The sequence below is a fragment of the Microcaecilia unicolor genome, chromosome 5 (genome assembly GCF_901765095.1).
Source record: "Microcaecilia unicolor chromosome 5, aMicUni1.1, whole genome shotgun sequence".
Taxonomy (NCBI): domain Eukaryota; kingdom Metazoa; phylum Chordata; class Amphibia; order Gymnophiona; family Siphonopidae; genus Microcaecilia; species Microcaecilia unicolor.
This window is the reverse complement of record NC_044035.1, coordinates 205,521,627-205,538,399: the sequence shown is the minus strand read 5'-3', so window position 1 is coordinate 205,538,399 and position 16,773 is coordinate 205,521,627. Positions and strand designations below refer to the sequence as shown.

At 50.3% G+C, this 16,773-nt stretch overlaps 1 protein-coding gene across 4 annotated transcripts in view; it reads right to left on the bottom strand.

Annotated features, from left to right (window-relative positions):
* NUP93 (nucleoporin 93) overlaps positions 1–16,773 on the bottom strand; it is a 1,074,191-nt gene that overhangs the window by 414,721 nt on the left and 642,697 nt on the right. For all 4 annotated transcript variants that reach the window (XM_030203719.1, XM_030203720.1, XM_030203721.1 and 1 more), the window contains one exon: positions 11,334–11,427. In XM_030203719.1, the coding sequence (XP_030059579.1) occupies positions 11,334–11,427 (94 nt within the window). The remainder of the gene's footprint in view (positions 1–11,333; positions 11,428–16,773) is intronic.

Sequence of the window (16,773 nt, the reverse complement as noted above, 5' to 3'; positions counted from 1 at the left end):
GCAAAAAGCTGGAAATACGGGAAGGGGAAAAAGACCGAAAGGCCCTTTTCCGAAATCCCCCTTTTTTTTTTTTTAGAAGCGAAAGTCAAAAGACGCGCGAGGTCAACTTAAGGGGCGCGAACGGCGCAAACACGACTGTACCGAGCGCGGACAAAAGAAGACTGACGAATACGAGCCGGTTCGGGCGGGAAGACGGCCGCGCATGCGCGGTGCGCATGGGCGCGCGAGGACTAGCAAAGTCCTTTGCTAGTGAAGTTTCCGATTGGAGGGGCTGCCGTGGACGTCACCCATCAGTGAGAACAAGCAGCCTGCTTGTCCTCGGAGAATGTTAAATGCCTCTCCTCTCTATCAGAATTTGGCAGGAACAGAAAGAAAGAAAGAAAGTAAGAGAGGTTTCACAGTGCTAATTAAATTTATTAAGCAATAAGCATTAAAATTAAAGAGATTATCAGGTATCTCACCTAAAAGCCAGATAGTTGAGAAGTTTGGGATTTAGAGGTCAGAATTAAACCTTTCCTTTGCAGGAGTTTGGTTCACTTCCAGCACCTAAAAGCCAGATAGTTGAGAAGTTTCTGTCAAGCTTTTTCCGTCTCGCTCTTTGATACCTCTCCCAGGCTGTCTCTGACTCTTTGATACCTCAACCAGTATCAAACAGAAAGACAGGGTGAAGGCTGAGGGAAATATGAAAGAGAGAGAGAGGGAGATAGGGTGAAGGCTGAGGGAAGTATGAAACAGAGAGAGGGAGGGTGAAGGCTGAGGGAAGTATGAAAGAGAGAGAGAGAGAGAGAGAGAGAGAGAGAGAGGGTGAAGGCTGAGGGAAGTATGAAAGAGAGAGAGAGAGAGAGAGAGGGTGAAGGCTGAGGGAAGTTTGAAAGACAGAGAGAGAGGGTGAAGGCTGAGAGAAGTATGAAAGAGAGATAGATGGGATGAAGGCTGAGGGAAGTATGAATAAGAGAGAGATGGGATGAAGGCTGAGGGGAGCGTGAAAGAAAGAGAGAGAGAGACTTGGGGAGTTATCAGAGAGCGTGAAAGAGATAAATTGGGGAAGGTATCATTGAGTGTGAAGGAGAGAGTGACTGGTTGAGGTATCAAAGAGTCAGAGACAGCCTGGGAGAGGTATCAAAGAGTGAGACAGAAAAAGCTTGACAGAGACTGAGGGAGATATGAGAGGGAGCACAAGAGACACACTGGGGGAGGTATGACAGACAGCGTAAGGTAGACTGGGGGAGGTATGAGAGAGCGTAAGATACACTGGGGGAGGTATGAGAGGGAGCAGAAGAGAGACTCAGGGAGGTGTGAGAGAGACTGAGGGAGAAATCTGTCACGTCTGTGGCCGTGACCACCCTCAGCCTTACCTTCTTTTTGGGGGTCAGCAGCTCTGCTGGCTTCTGTCTGTGTTTGTGTTTGTCTTGTCTCTAGTCTCTGGGCTGATTGCTTCACTAGACCTCACCTGTGTGGGCTATGCCTCTCCAGGGAGCCAGCATCTAAGATGGCTGCCACCGGCTCTGTGCCAGCTTCCAAGATGGCTCCTGCTTGTCTTTCCTGTGGGCTCACTTCCTATGTGTGTCAAGCCTCTCTTTGGGATCAGTGTACTTCCTGCTTCTGTCCTACTGCTGGTGACTCATCAGTGAGAGCCTTCATAAGGAAGTGCTGTGCTTGCAGTCAGGGCCTTTGCATAAGTGTTATGCTCTTAGGCCAGGTCAGGTTAGTAAGTGTCTGCTGCTCTACTGCTTAGCCTCTCTCTGGGTTCCTGCCCAGCTTCTTTCTGTGTCTGTTGTCCTTCCGTGAGGGGTCTTCCCTGCCACTGTCTGTCTGTGGACTGTGGGTCCTTCCTGGCTTACCCTGTGTTTGGGGTGAAGCCTCTGTTCCTGGCTTACCCTGTGTTGGGGTGAAGCCTCTGTCCCTGGCTTATCCTGGGTTGGGGTGAAGCCTTTGTCCTGGTTTACTCTGTCTGTTCTCCTGTCTGCCCCAAAGACCCTTGGCCTGTTATTCCTGGTTACTCTGTTTGCTCTGCTGCCAGCCCAAGACCCCTGGCCTGTTCTTCCTGGTTTGCTCTCTTTACCCTAAGTCCTACCTTGCCTAGCCTGTGTGCCTACCCTGCTTGTATATCCTGTATCTGTCTAGCTAGTGTGTATTTCCTGGGTGGTTATTCCTGTATCCTGTCTCCACCTAGCTAGAGGGTTTACCCTGTGGGTATTCCCGGATCCCCGTTCTGCCTAGTGTGTATGCTGCCCTAGTCCTTGCTCCTGCTAGGCTTCGGTACGCCTTGTGTTCCTTGGTCTTGCTAGTGGCTGTGCAGCAGCACACTGTCTGAGTCTAGTTTCGTGCCCTGTCGCCCTGGTGTATCCCAGACCCAGGGTGGGTCCTCTGGATCTTCAGTTCCTGCCTTATCCTGCAAGTCCTGCCGGCCACCTGCACTTTGGAGCTCAACTCCGGAGAAACGGTGGCTAAGTGCAGGTGAAGCTGTTCCTGTTTCGTCTGTTCTAGTTGCCTGCCTTGTACTACTCCAGTACAGAGTTCCAGTACTGCTCTTCTGTGTTTCCAGTCCCGAGGTGGTCTTGCCTGCCGCTGCAGCTCTTCGGCAGTGGCACAAGGGCTCACGTACTCCAGTCCTTCCTCGAGGACCTGACAGAATGCCTAGGCCCTCAAGAACGCGACAAAATCAGAGCGCAAGAGAGACTAGGGGAGAAATCAGAGCGCACGAGAGACTGGGGGAGGAATCAGAGAGCGAGAGAGACTGGGGGAGGAAATCAGAAAGCGTGAGAGAGACTGGGGGAGGAATCAAAGAGTGTGAGAGACAGACTGGGGGGGAATCAAAGAGTGCGAGAGACAGACTGGGGGAGGAATCACAGAGTACGAGAGACAGACTGGGGGAGGAATCAAAGAGTACGAGAGACAGACTGGGGAGGACTCAAAGAGTGCGAGAGACAGACTGGGGGAGGACTCAAAGAGTGCGAGAGACAGACTGGGGGAGGAATCAAAGAGTACGAGAGACAAACTGGGGGAGGAATCAAGAGAGCATGAGAGTCTGGGGGATGTATGACAGACAGTGTGAGACAGACTGGGGAAGGTATGAAAGAGCGAATGAGAAACTGGGTGAGGTAGAGCGCAAAAGAAAGACGGAGAGGTATAAGAGATAGAAAGAGTGAGACTGAGGGAGGTATGAAAGAGTGAGACTGAGGGAGGTATGAGAGAGTGCATGAGAGACAGAGACTGGGGTAGGAGTCAGAGAGCGAGAGAGAGAAACTGTGGAGGACGAGAACGAGAGACTTGGGAGGAATCAGAGGGTGCGAGAGAGACTGGGGAGGAACCAGTGAGCATGAGCGAGACTGGGGGAGGAATCAGAGAGCATGAGCGAGACTGGGGGAGGAATCAGAGAGCATGAGAGAGAGACTGGGGGAGAAATCGGAGCGCGTGACAGAGAGACTGGGGGAGGAATCAGAGAGCGAGAGACAGACTGGGGTAGGAATCAGAGGGTACGAGCGAGACTGGGAGAGGAATCAGAGAGCGAGAGAGAGACTGGGGTAGGAATCAGAGGGTACGAGCGAGACTGGGGTGGAATCAGAGAGCAAGAGAGAGACTGGGGAGGAATCAGAGAGCATGAGAGACTGAAGAAGGTATATGAGGGAGCACAAGAGACACACTAGGGGAAGTATGAGAGAGAGATAGAGACTGAGGGAGGTATTAGAGGGAGCACAAGAGAAAGACTGGGGGAGCTATGACAGAGAGAGAGACAGACAGACTGGGGCAGGTATGAGAGAAAGCAAGAGAGACAGACTAGAGGAGATATGAGAGAAAGCAAGAGAGACAGACTGGGTAGATATGAAAGAGCATGAGAGAGTATGTAGGAGGTATGACAGAGTGAGAGAGAGAGAGAGAGAGAGAGAGAGAGAGAGAGAGGAAGAAACAGACTGGGGGAGGTATGAGAGAGTGCAAAAGAGAGACTGGGGGAGGCATGAGATGGAGCGAGACAGACTGGGGGAGGTATGAGAGACAGACTGGGGTAGGTATGAGAGGGAGTGAGACAGACTGGGGGAGGTATGAGAGGGAGTGAGACAGACTGGGGGAGGTATGAGAGGGAGTGAGACAGACTGGGGAGGTATGAGAGGGAGTGAGTCGGACTTGGGGAGGTATGAGAGAGCACGAGAGAGCATGTAGGAGATATGACAGCGAGAGCAAAAGAGCAGTTGGGAGACAGAGAAACAGACTGGGGGAGGTATGAGAGGAAGCAAGACAGACAGTCTCAGTCTTTGGAGCAAATGAGTAAACTGGCTGGCTGGCTGATCAAAGGTGGGATGCCTGTGCTATTGAACTGTTGTTTGTAAAGCCCTGGAATGTTTAGCCTCTGTTTTCCTCAGAGTGCATGGCTAGTGAGCTTTCCTATGACTTATTGGCATCCTTTTCTTATTTTCTGTTCTGTGTGTTTTTTTTGTTGTGAATCGCTTTGACCTTGGTTAGTAAAAGACAATATATCAAATCTTAATAAACCATCATACAGGGATGTGAAAATTCTTTCATGGCTTACTTGTCATGTAATGTACTCCTGTCCCTTCTTCCCCATCTTTCCTGAAGCAGCTCTCACTCTTCTCTTTCCAGTTCTTCCTTCACACTTACAGCCCCTCTTATGATCCTCACCCTCCCTGTACCCCTTTCTCATCTCCATTTTCCCCACCTCCTTACTCTCTCCCCCCCATCACCCCTCCATACTTCTCCCTCTCTTGTATTTTCTCCCCTCCTTTTCTGTCCCCCTACCCCCACCATGGCTTCTTCCTCCTGCACATCCAATCAGGGCCAAAGAAACTAACTTCTCTTATCCCCATTCAACATTTGCTAGTCATGAAAATCCACTCACCAGTACACAATGATTCAAAAAATTGTTCCATAGTTTACTCACAATGGTATAAATGCAATTGCCATGTAAGGTATGTTCACGTTTCCCTTCCTTTTAGCCCGCTTACTCTTCTTTCCCTCACTTACTCCCAGTGCAGTTCTTTCATTCCCCTCCCTTCTGTAATCTCTGGCTCAACTCACACTGCTTGCTTATTCTCTTCACTTTGCCTTCATCCCTGAAGCTTTCTTCCTTTCGTAATTTGAAGCCATTTGAAAATCCTCTTCTACTTTCACTCACCTACTGCAGCCCCCTAATTTTCCTCCTCTTCTCTCATGTCTGGGAATCACTCTGAATACCCTCCCTGTGTTCAGACACTGAAGTCTCCTCCTCCAGACTATGATTAGAACCAAAGGAACTACCTTCTCTCAACACTGTGCAAATCATCCCACCAGCCAATAACCCCCCCCCCCCCCCACACACACACACACACAAGGATCAACAATAAGAAGGTAAAATTATGTATCATACCTGATAATTTTCTTTCCCTTAATCATAGCCGATCAATCCATAGACTGGTGGGTTGTGTCCATCTACCACCAGGTGGAGATAGAGAGCAATCTTTTGCCTCCCTATATGTGGTCATGTGCTGCTGGAAATTCCCCAGTATGTCGATATCAAAGCTCCATCCGCAGGACTCAGCACTTAGAGAATTACACCCACAAAGGGACACTCTGCCCAGCTCACCACCGGCGAAGCGGGGGAGGGGAAATATTCCAGCGCACCACCGCCGGGGCGGTGGGCGGGAAACCATACCCGCCGACGCGGGGGGAACTGGCTTATCCTGCTACCACAACCGCGGGAGGAGCTGGCTTACCCTAACACCGCCGAAGCGAAAGGGATACAAAGCTACCCTACAGCCGCATGAAGCGGGAGGGAGCGCCGGCATAATTTAGTTATCAATCCAGCCACCGCCGAAACGGGGGGAGAGGAAGCAGCAGCTCACTGTAACACAAAATCGTCTCAACTCGAAGAGACTTCAATTGGAAGAACTTGAACACGAAGTCCTCGTGAACAGGAAATGAAGACTGAACTTGAACCTGAAATATAACCGGAACACAAACAATACAGATATCTGGGAGGGGCTATGGATTGATCGATTAAGGGAAAGAAAATGATCAGGTATGATACATAATTTTACCTTCCCTATCATCAAGCCGATCAATCCATAGACTGGTGGGATGTACCGAAGCAGTACTCACCCAGGGCGGGACATGGAAATCCCTGAACGCAACACTGAAGCCCCAAACTGGGCCTCGGCCCAAGCAGCCACATCCAAGTGGTAATGTCGTGAGAAGGTATGAGCCGACGACCAAGTAGCCGCTCTGCAAATCTCTTCCAAGGAGACAGATCTGGACTCCGCCATCGAGGCTGCTTGTGCTCTAGTAGAGTGTGCCTTCAGCTGAATAGGCGGAATCTTCCCTGCCGCCACTTAAGCTGCTGCGATCGACTCCTTGACCCAACGTGCCACTGTAGGCTTAGATGCCTGCAGACCCTTACGAGGGCCCGCGAACAGCATGAACAGGTGATCCGACTTCCGGAAATCATTGGTCACTTCCAAGTATCTGATGATGACCCGTCTAACATACAGGTATTTGATCGCAGGGTACTCCTCTGGGTAATCCTCCCTACGAAAGGAGGGTAGGAGAAGCTGCTGATTCACATGGAATCGAGAAACAATCTTGGGCAGGAAGGAGGGCACTGGGCGAATCGATACTCCTGCCTCACTGAATCGCAGGAACGGCTCTCTACACGAGACAGCCTGGAGCTCGGAAACTCTTCTGGCTGATGTGATAGCCACCAGGAAGACCGCTTTCAGCGTCAGGTCCTTCAGCGATGCCCTTGGCAAGGGCTCGAAGAGCGGCTTCTGCAAGGACCGTAGTACCAGATTGAGATTCCACGTAGGCACTATTGAGTGCAGAGGGGGGCGCAGGTGATTAACTCCTCTGAGAAAGCGTACCATATCTGGCTGTGAAGCCAGGGAAGCCCCCTTCAGGCGACTCCTGAAACAAGCTAGAGCCGCCACCTGGACTTTCAGTGAACTGAGCGACAGGCCTTTCTCCAGCCCCTCTTGCAGGAACGCCAACACTGAAGAAATTGGAGCAGTGGTGATACTGAGCCTGCCTCGCACCACGACGCAAAGGTACGCCAAACCCTGGCGTAAGTGGTAGAAGTAGAGAGCTTCCTCGCTCTCAGCATAGTGGCAATGACCTTGTCTAAGAAGCCCTTCTACCTCAGCCACTTCCGCTCAAGAGCCAGGCCGTAAGACCAAAGGGGGAGGGATCCTCCATCACCACGGGACCCTGATGTAAGAGGACCCGCTCCGCTGGAAGCCGCAGAGGGCCGCCCACCGAGATTCTGACTAAGTCCGCATACTAGGGACGTCTGGGCCAATCCGGACACACCAGGATCACCCGGCCCGGATGCTTTGCCACCCGGCCTAGCACCCTGCCCATCATGGGCCAGGGCGGGAACACATAGAGAAGCTCCTGTGCCGGCCACTGCTAAAGAAGAGCATCGACTCCCAGAGATCGAGGGTCCCGTCCTCTGCTGAAAAAACGCAGCACTTGGCAATTGGCCGAGGACGCCATCAGATCCAGGCTCGGCCGGCCCCAGCGTTTCGTGATGTCCAAGAATGCCCGAGCAGACAGTTGCCACTCTCCGGGATCCAAGGTATGGCGACTGAGAAAGTCCGCCTTGACATTCATGACTCGCGCAATGTGGGCCGCCGACAGCTGTTCCAGATTCGCTTCCGCCCACAGGCATAGCTTCATGGCCTCCTTGGCTAGAGGGGCGCTCCTGGTACCTCCCTGGCGATTGACATAGGCCACAGCCGTGGCATTGTCCGACAGGACCCGTACAGGCCTCAGCACCAGTGCTGGGAGAAACTCTAGAAGCGCCAACCGAATGGCTCGGTGTTCCAGGAGGTTGATGGACCATTTCGTCTCTGCAGGAGACCAGAGCCCCTGCGCTGTCCCGTCCCAGGCAGTGGGCTCCCCAGCCCGTCAAGCAGGCGTCCGTCGTGACGACAACCCACTCCTGGGTCGTAAGAGGCATTCCTGCGGACAGCTTGCCTGGCCTCAGCCACCAGCTCAGCGCCTTTCGCACCACTGGATCCAAAGGAAGGCGCACGGCGTAATCCTCCGAGACTGAAGACCACCGCCGCAGAAGAGAGTGCTGTAGTGGTCTCATATGAGCCCTGGCCCAGGGCACTACCTCCATCGTGGCCGTCATGGAGCCCAACAGCTGCACATAGTCCCAAGCCCGAAGAGAAGAGGAGGCTAGGAACTGGTCCACCTGGGTCCGAAGCTTGACGCTCCGGTTGTCCGGCAGGAACACTCTGCCCACTTGGGCGTCGAATCGAACTCCCAGGTACTCCAGGGACTGTTGGGCGCAGCTGGCTTTTCTCCCAGTTGATGACCCATCCCAGGGAGCTCAGAAGAGCAATGACCCTGTCTAGCTCTCCCGCACTCCGCATAGGAAGGGGCTCGGATCAGCCAGTCGTCCAGATAGGGATGGACTTGCACTCCCTCCTTGCGGAGGTAGGCCGCGATGACCACCATTACACTTTGGAGAAGGTCCGCGGAGCCGTAGCCAACCCGAACGGGAGGGCTCTGAACTGGAAGTGTCGGCCCAGCACTGCAAAGCGCAGAAAGCGCTGATGAGGCGGCCAGATGGGAATATGTAAGTAAGCTTCCTTGATGTCCAGGGAGGCCAGGAATTCTCCCTTTTTCACCGCAGCTATTACGGAGCGGAGGGTCTCCATCCGGAAGTGCCAAACTTTCAAGGTCCGACTGACTCCCTTGAGGTCGAGAATAGGCCGAGCAGAGCCTTCTTTCTTTGGCACCACAAAGTAAATGGAGTAGCGCCCCTTGCCAAGCTGATCTACTGGCACCGGGACCACCGCGCCCAGGCAGTTCAGGTTGCTCAAAGTCTGCTGCACGGCAGCTGCTTTGACCTGAGACTTGCAGGGAGAGTTTACAAACCCGTCTCTTAGGGGTCGGCAGAACTCTAGCTTGTAGCCGTCTCTGATGACTTCCAGAACCCAAGCATCTGAAGTTACCTTGGTCCACTCGCCCAGAAACGAGGACAACCTTCCTCCTATCTGCACTGGGCCATGGTCCAGGTCCCCGTCATTGGGTACGCGACCCTGGGGGCGGGCCGGAGGACGAACCTCCTGGACGGCGGTCCCTACGAAAGGAATGCTGCTTGGGGGAGAAGTTCCGTTTGAAGGAAGCGGAGGCAGAGGGGGCCGACTTGCCCGGGCGATACCGACGGGCTTCCTGGAATCAGCCCTTAGAGGAACCAGGACGGGCACTGCCGGCCCAAGTCCTGACCTCCGGCAACCTCTTGCCCTTGGACGTGCCCAGCTCCGTCACGATCTTGTCCAGCTCGTCCCCAAAGAGCAGCTTGGCTAGGCGAGATTTAGAGGCATGGTCAGCAGACCAGTGCTTAATCCAGAGCCACCGCCGCGCAGAGACTGTCTGAGCCATACCCTTGGCCGAGGCTCTCAAAACATCATACAGCAAGTCTGCCAAGTAGGCCAAACCCGACTCCAGGGTCCGCCATTCCGCCCTCCAGGAAAGGTCCGAGGGGGAAGCCCACTGCAAAACAGTCAGACACGCGCTAGCCACGTAGGAGCCGCAAACCGAGGCTTGCAAACTCAGAGCGGCCGCCTCGAAGGACGACTTTAAGGCCACCTCCATTCTCCTGTCCTGGGCGTCCTTCAGGGCAAAGCCACCTTCCACCGGCAGCGCCGTTTTCTTAGTCACGGCAGTGATTAAGGAATCTACCGTGGGCCAGACAAAGGCTTCCCGATCCCCCTCAGGTAAGGGGTACAGACGGGACATAGCCCTGGCTACTTCCAGGCTCGCCTCAGGGGCATCCCATTGCGCTGAAATTAAGGTCTGCATGGCTTCATGAACGTGGAAGGTTCTAGGCGGGTGCTTCGTTCCCAGCATAATGGCGGAGCCAGTAGAGGCTGAGAGAGAGCCTTCCTCCGGAAAGGCAATCTTCAAAATGCTCATGGCCTGCACAAGCAGGTTGGGCAAATCCTCTGAGCGAAAAAGCCGCGCTGCAGAGGGGTCGTCCGCTCCATCCGAGTGAGGATCAGTCTCTTCCATAGATTCCGCTAAGGATCTCTGGAAAAACTCAGACACGCTGCCGTCATCCACATCAGAGGAGACCGAGTCCCCCGGGGGTGGAAGATCCACCCGAGGTCGCTTAAGCATAGAGGCCTCATCACCCAGATCAGAGAGGTGAGCATGGGCAGTGTTCTGCATAAGAAAGGCCTGATGCAGCAGCAAAATGAACTCAGGGGAGAAACCCCCCCAGTCTGTGCATTTCTGCAGCCTGTGCCGCGGCCCTAGAGGCGCCCTCCATCTGTACTCCCAGTAGCGGGGGAGAGGCGTGTTGCGCATCCAAAATGGCGTCCGGCGCGAAACTCCGAGAAGGAGCCGCGTGGGAAGAAGGGCGTTTTAATTTTGCCGACTTCTTACTGTCGCCCGATTCAAGGGCGACCAAGCTGTTAACATCTCCCATCTCGAGGGCGGCCCAAGAAGAAGCCGACCGAGCCGTGTGGCCGCTCATGACCGGGAGGGCGGCCAGCGGGGGATGGGCGCCTAAGGCGGGAAAGGCCGCTACGCCGGAGGAAAAACCGGTGAACTCTCCCGGCTCCGAAAGGACGCCCAAAAAGGGCAACTCTACCTTCGAGCCCCCCGCTTCCCCGCTAGGCGCGCGAACGTGTTCCGGAGAGCGTCTTTTCGCGCCCTTGCCATCCGAGGCCATAGCCACGTGGAGACCGTTCGGGGAACCCCCTGCCCGCTAGTAAAAGGTAAAAATTACCTGCTTCTTGCTCCGAGTAGTGACGACTTGTTCCAGTGAGCAGCTGCAAATGGACGTCCTTTTTGAACGTTTAAAAATTTTTTTTTTTTTTTTTAAACGGAGCCAGCAGGAGGGGGGAGAAAAGGAGGGACCTGGCACCACCAGGTTTGCACTTGCTCACGAAGAGCCCTCAACCCCAGGTACTCAACAAAACCTGAACAGTTAGGCTTGGAGACCTAGCCAGAGCTGCTGCTGTGTGACTACACACCTGCTGAGATAGAAAACATACTGGGGAATTTCCGGCAGCACATGACCACATATAGGGAGGCAAAAGATTGCTCTCTATCTCCACCTGCTGGTAGATGGACACAACCCACCAGTCTATGGATTGATTGGCTTGATGATAGGGAATAAGGTTTGGGGGATTTTGTCTTTAGAGTGAGCTGCTGATCATGGTGAGATCAGAGTTTCAGCTCATTCCTTGGAAATCAATTGATTTATTAAAATAAAAATAATTTGCAACAGAAGACGATCTAACTTGCATGGCTAACAGTACTGCCTTGTAACTGTTACCCTGCAGATTTTTTTCTTTTTAACAATTCAGTGCTTTGTAATATTTTACCATAATCTTCAAGTAATTGTTTCTGTAACTGTGGCAGGGTCAGTCTGTCCTGAGGAGAACTGGTTCCATCATCTTCAAAACACACCTGACTCAGCTAGACATAAAACAGAAACAAGAATTTTCATAGCAATCAAAGGTATATTGGCAGTCATGGTTAAAAACACAACATGCATGCTCAGAATTTAAAGTACCGTAAATTGAAAGTACTCCTTAGCTAGGCAGTAAGTTTTAGACTCAATCAAATCTCACTAAATGAACCAGATAAATCCTTGTGCTGCTGAAAGTATTTATTTTGTCCCAGCAGCAAAACACACAGTGATGTCAACAGGAGACAGCCAGTACCAGGAGGAGCAATTTTCAACTTGTGAACTGTTGTTTCCTGCAATGGATCTCAGGACAGCAGTTGGTGTTGAGGGATGGCTCCAGTTGCTCAGTTCACTGTTGAATTAGGGAGAAAGGGGCAGGGGGGCAAAAGCAGAGTGCAGCCAGAGAGGAGAAAGGTGGGAAGAATTGAGATTTGTCCCCCTGTCTCTTATCTTCAGATTTACTCTCTGCCTGTATAGTCAATATGGATAGCTGAAAGCGGCTTGTAAGTCCAAAACACAGGGATATGAAAATACTGAGGAAGAAGAAGGGAGTGTTAGTGGGCTTTGCTGCTGAGGTTGGGAGAAGCAGGAGAAAATGCAAAGGTCAAAGAAGAAGCACGAGGCAGGATGCTGGGGAATGGGGAAAACAGGCAGAAAAGCAGATGCTGGAAAAGAAATAAAAAATTATTTCTTACCTGATAATTTTCTTTCTTTTAGCAAATGAATCCAGAGACTTGTGGTTGTGACCATCTACTAGCAGTTGGAGATAGTGCACTGTCTTGTAGGCTGCAATGCTTCTTGGTCAGTCAGTATTTCTCACAGCAAAGCAGCAGAAAACAAAATTACAACATTTCTTCTTCCCTACAGGGAAAAGTGATAAACCAAGAACTGCAAACATGTAAACAACAGTCCACCTAAAATATAAAAATGCAGCAACAAGTTCCAACAGAGACCTAAACGATAGGAACTGCCGGAAAAACAGGGTGGGCCTCTGGATTCATCTGCTATGACTAAGGGAAAGAAAATTATCAGGTAAGAAATAATTTTTCATTCCTTAGCATCAGCAGCAGATGAATCCAGAGACTTGTGGGATGTAGTAAAGCAGTCCTAAAAATAGGGTGGGAACCGCACCGATACTCCAAAAGATGCATCCGACCGAACAGAGACATTCAAACGATAGTGTCTGGAGAAAGTATGCAAGGAAGACATGTTGCTGCCCTACATATTTCCTCCAGGGACAACAGACGAGATTCCGCACACAAATTCATGACAGCTGGGGTAGAAAGCGCCTGGAATCCGGCTGGAAGTGGTTTACCTACTAATAAATACGCTGGTGCGATAGCCTCCTTGACCCAGTGGAGTAGCATGGCTTTGTAAGCCACATTACCTTTCTGAGGTCCCGAGCAAAGCACAAACAAATGCAGAACATTACTAGACAACACAGCACCAGAACCTCACATAGAAAAAACTCAATACCATGTTTAACGAAGAATTGAAAGAACTAAACACACAGGTCAGATTAGAAAGAGCATGGAGTAAGAAAAAAGAAGAACACACACTCAAAGACTGGAAACAACTACAAAGAAAATACAAATACACTATCAGACAAACCAAAAGAATTTACTATAAAACCAAAATAGACCAGACTACAAGGACACACACAAACTATTCTTACTCGTAAACAAACCACTAAATACTACACCGGTGACCTCCAATAATACAGACACCCCATCTGCAACCAATCTTGCAAATTACTTCAACGAAAAAATTATAAAGCTCCGACTCATGATACCTAGCAACGTGAGTGAGTACGCAGACATCCTTGAATGTCTAGACCCAATACCCGGGGAACACCCAGCTGACCGATCATGGACCAACTTTGACACGCTCTCGTCAAATCTCTCAATGGCTCGGAAGATACGCCAAATCGCAATGCAAACTAGACATTTGCCCTACTAGCCTAATAAGATCGGCCCCTAAACAATTCTAAACAGACCTCACAAAACACAAACTACATGCTTCAAAATGGCCTCTTCCCCACAGATAAACGAAACGTCTTACTTACCCCTCTGCCTAAGGACATAAATAGTAACATAGTAGATGATGGCAGAAAAAGACCTGCACGGTCCATCCAGTCTGCCCAACAAGATAAACTCATATGTGCTACTTTTTGTGTATACCTGACCTTGATTTGTATCTGCCATTTTCAGGGCACAGACCTTTTGAATGACAAAATGGAAACAGGCCTAAGAGAGAAATTCCAGGCAATAATCATTCTGAATGATGTCCATGGTCCACTAGAATGCTGTTATATAGGTCCACCCTAGTAGTAACTTTGTAGGCAATCACCTAATGGAACTACCTTGAAGGGAGGTTTACTACCCACTTACTGGGCAGAACCCAAGCAGGGCTGGTGCTAGGGTTTCTGGTGCCCTCTTGCAGCCAATTAGTGACCGCCCCCACCCATCCAAGGGCGGGAACACTATGACCCCACCCCTACTGTAGCCACACCCCTTTTACCAGCCATAGCACATATAAACAGGCATCATTAAAAATATTATACCAGTATAGAAGAAAAATAACTTTTTTTTAATTTATTATAAATAATTTCTGTAAGCTGTTACAGCTCCAGTATACCCAAAATAACAAACCAAATTAGCATACAGACCAGGAATTAGGAGAACAGTTTTGCCAAACCTGAAACAATATGTTATCAAAATCTAAGAACCTAACAAACAGATCCCTATTCAGACACTTGGCCTTGCAGTCACACACGCAGAACAGAGCTAGCCCCTCTTCAAATTTTAACCTGAAATCCTAAGAAGCTAGACTCTGCATGCAGCACAATACCAGAAAAACAGAAACACATTGCTTGCTATACATTGCAAAATAAGACAGCAGAAGTAAATTCTCAAATTGGACATATTCTAAACACCAAAATGAAAATAAAATTATTTTTTCTACTTTTAAAATGAAAATAAAATTATTTTTTCTACTTTTGTTGTCTGGTGACTTTTTCTGATCAGTATCTGATTCTGCTGCTATCTGTTCTCTTAACTCTGTTTCCAGGGCTTCCTTTCCATGCATTTCTTTACCTTCCTCCTTTATTTTTTGCCCATATCCATAGGTAAAAGCTGGGTCCTCCACGGACTTGACTGGAGGAGGTATAGAGTGGATTCAGCTTTTGCCAATTTTCTCCATCCATATGTAGTTTTTCTCCTCTTTTCCCTTTCCCTCATCTCTGTTCAGTATGCATCTCCTTCCTCTTTCATCCCTCTCCTCCATCAATGTCCAGCATTTTTCCTCCCCCCCCCCCCTCCATACATGTCAAGCATTTCACCTCTCTCCTACCCTCCATCCATGTGCATCTCCTCCTCTGTCTTTCCTCCCCTCAATCCATGTCCTGCATTTCTCCTCTCTCCCCTCCATCCATGTGCATCTACTTACTGTCTTTCCTCCTCTCCATGTCCAGCATTTCTCTCTCCCTTCCCCTCCATCCATGTGCATCTCCTTCCTCTTGTCTTCCCCTCCCCTCATGTCAAGAATTTCTCCTCTCTCCTCTTGATCCATGTGCATCTCCTCCGTATTCCCTCCCCTCATGTCCAAGATTTCTCCTGTCTCCCCTCGATCCATGTGCATCTCCTCCGTCTTCCCTCCCCTCATATCCAAAACTTCTCCTCTCTCCTTCATCCATGTACATCTCCTCCGTCTTCCCTCCCCTCATATCCAAAACTTCTCCTCTCTCCTTCATCCATGTACATCTCCTCCTCTGTCTTCTCTCCTCTCCATCCATGTCCAGCATTTCTCCTCTCCTCCATGCATGTGCATCTACTTCCTCCGTCTTCCTTCCCCTCCACCCATGTCCAGCATTTCTCCTCTCCCTTCCCCTCCATCCGTGTACATCTCCTTTCTCTATCTTCCCTCCATCCATGTCCAGCATTTCTCCTTTCTCCCCTCCATCCATGTGCATCTCCTTCCTGTCTTCCCTCTCCTCCATCCATGCCCAGCATTTCTCCTGCCCACCCCTCCCATCCTTGTTCAGCAACTCTCCTCTCTTCCCTTCCTTCTCCTCCATCCATATCCAGCAATTCTCCTCTCTCCCCTGCCCTCCCCTCCATGTCCAGCGATTTCTCCTATCTCCCCTGCCCTCCATGTCCAGCGATTTCTCCTCTCTCCACTACCCTCCCCTCCCATCCATGTCCAGCGATTGCCCTCTGCCGGCCCCTCCCCTCCCCTCCCATTCATATCCAGCAAATCTCCTCTGCCCTTCCCTTCATCTGCCCTCCCCTCCATGTCCAGCGATTTCTCCTCTCTCCCCTGCCCTCCCATCTATGTCCAGTGACTCGCCCCAGCCCCCACCTGCCCCCTTTTCAGCCCCCGAGTTCCATTTCCAATCCAAGCCCTCACCTGCCCACCCTGTTCTCCCACAACAGCCCTCCCTTCTTAAGACACTAAGAAAAGCACAATGGACCTAACCAATTATCGCCCAGTAGCATCTATCCCACTCATAACCAAAGTCATGGAGGGCATAGTGACGAAACAACTCACTGAATACCTAAATAAACACTCAATTGTACACGAATCTCAATCAGGATTTCGATCGAATCACAGCACTGAAACTGTTCTAGTGTCTGCAATGAACTCATTCAAACAAGCAATTGCAACTGGCAATAACATACTGCTCTTACAATTCGACATGTCCAGTGCCTTCGACATAGTTAATCATGGAATACTATTACTTATACTAGAATACTTCGGAGTAGGAGGTGCAATTTTCAATTGGTTCAGAAGATTCCTGACCACAAGATCATACCAAGTAAAAACGCACATGGACATATCAGCCCCATGGACACCCGAATGTGGAGTTCCCCAAGGATCCTCCCCTCTCACCAACCCTCTTTAACTTAATGATGATACCTCTAGCCAAACTACTAGCCAATCAAAACCTCAACCCCTACATATATGCAGACGATGTCACGATTTATATCCCGTTCAAACATGAGCTAAAAGAAATCACCAACGAGATCAACCAAAGCCTCCAAATCATGCACTCCTGGGCGGACGCAATCCAGCTAAAACTTAATGCAGAAAAAACACAATGTCTTGTACTCACTTCTCAATACAACACAAACAACTTCACCACTATAATGACACCATATTGTTCTCTTCCCGTCTCACAACATCTGAAAATACTTGGCGTTATCATTGATCGAAACCTCACACTTGATACCCACGTGAGGAATACGACGAAAAAGATGTTCTACTCCATGTGGAAACTCAAAAGAGTAAAACCTTTCTTCCCAAGATACATCTTCCGTACGCTAGTACAATCAATAGTAATAAGTCACTTGGAC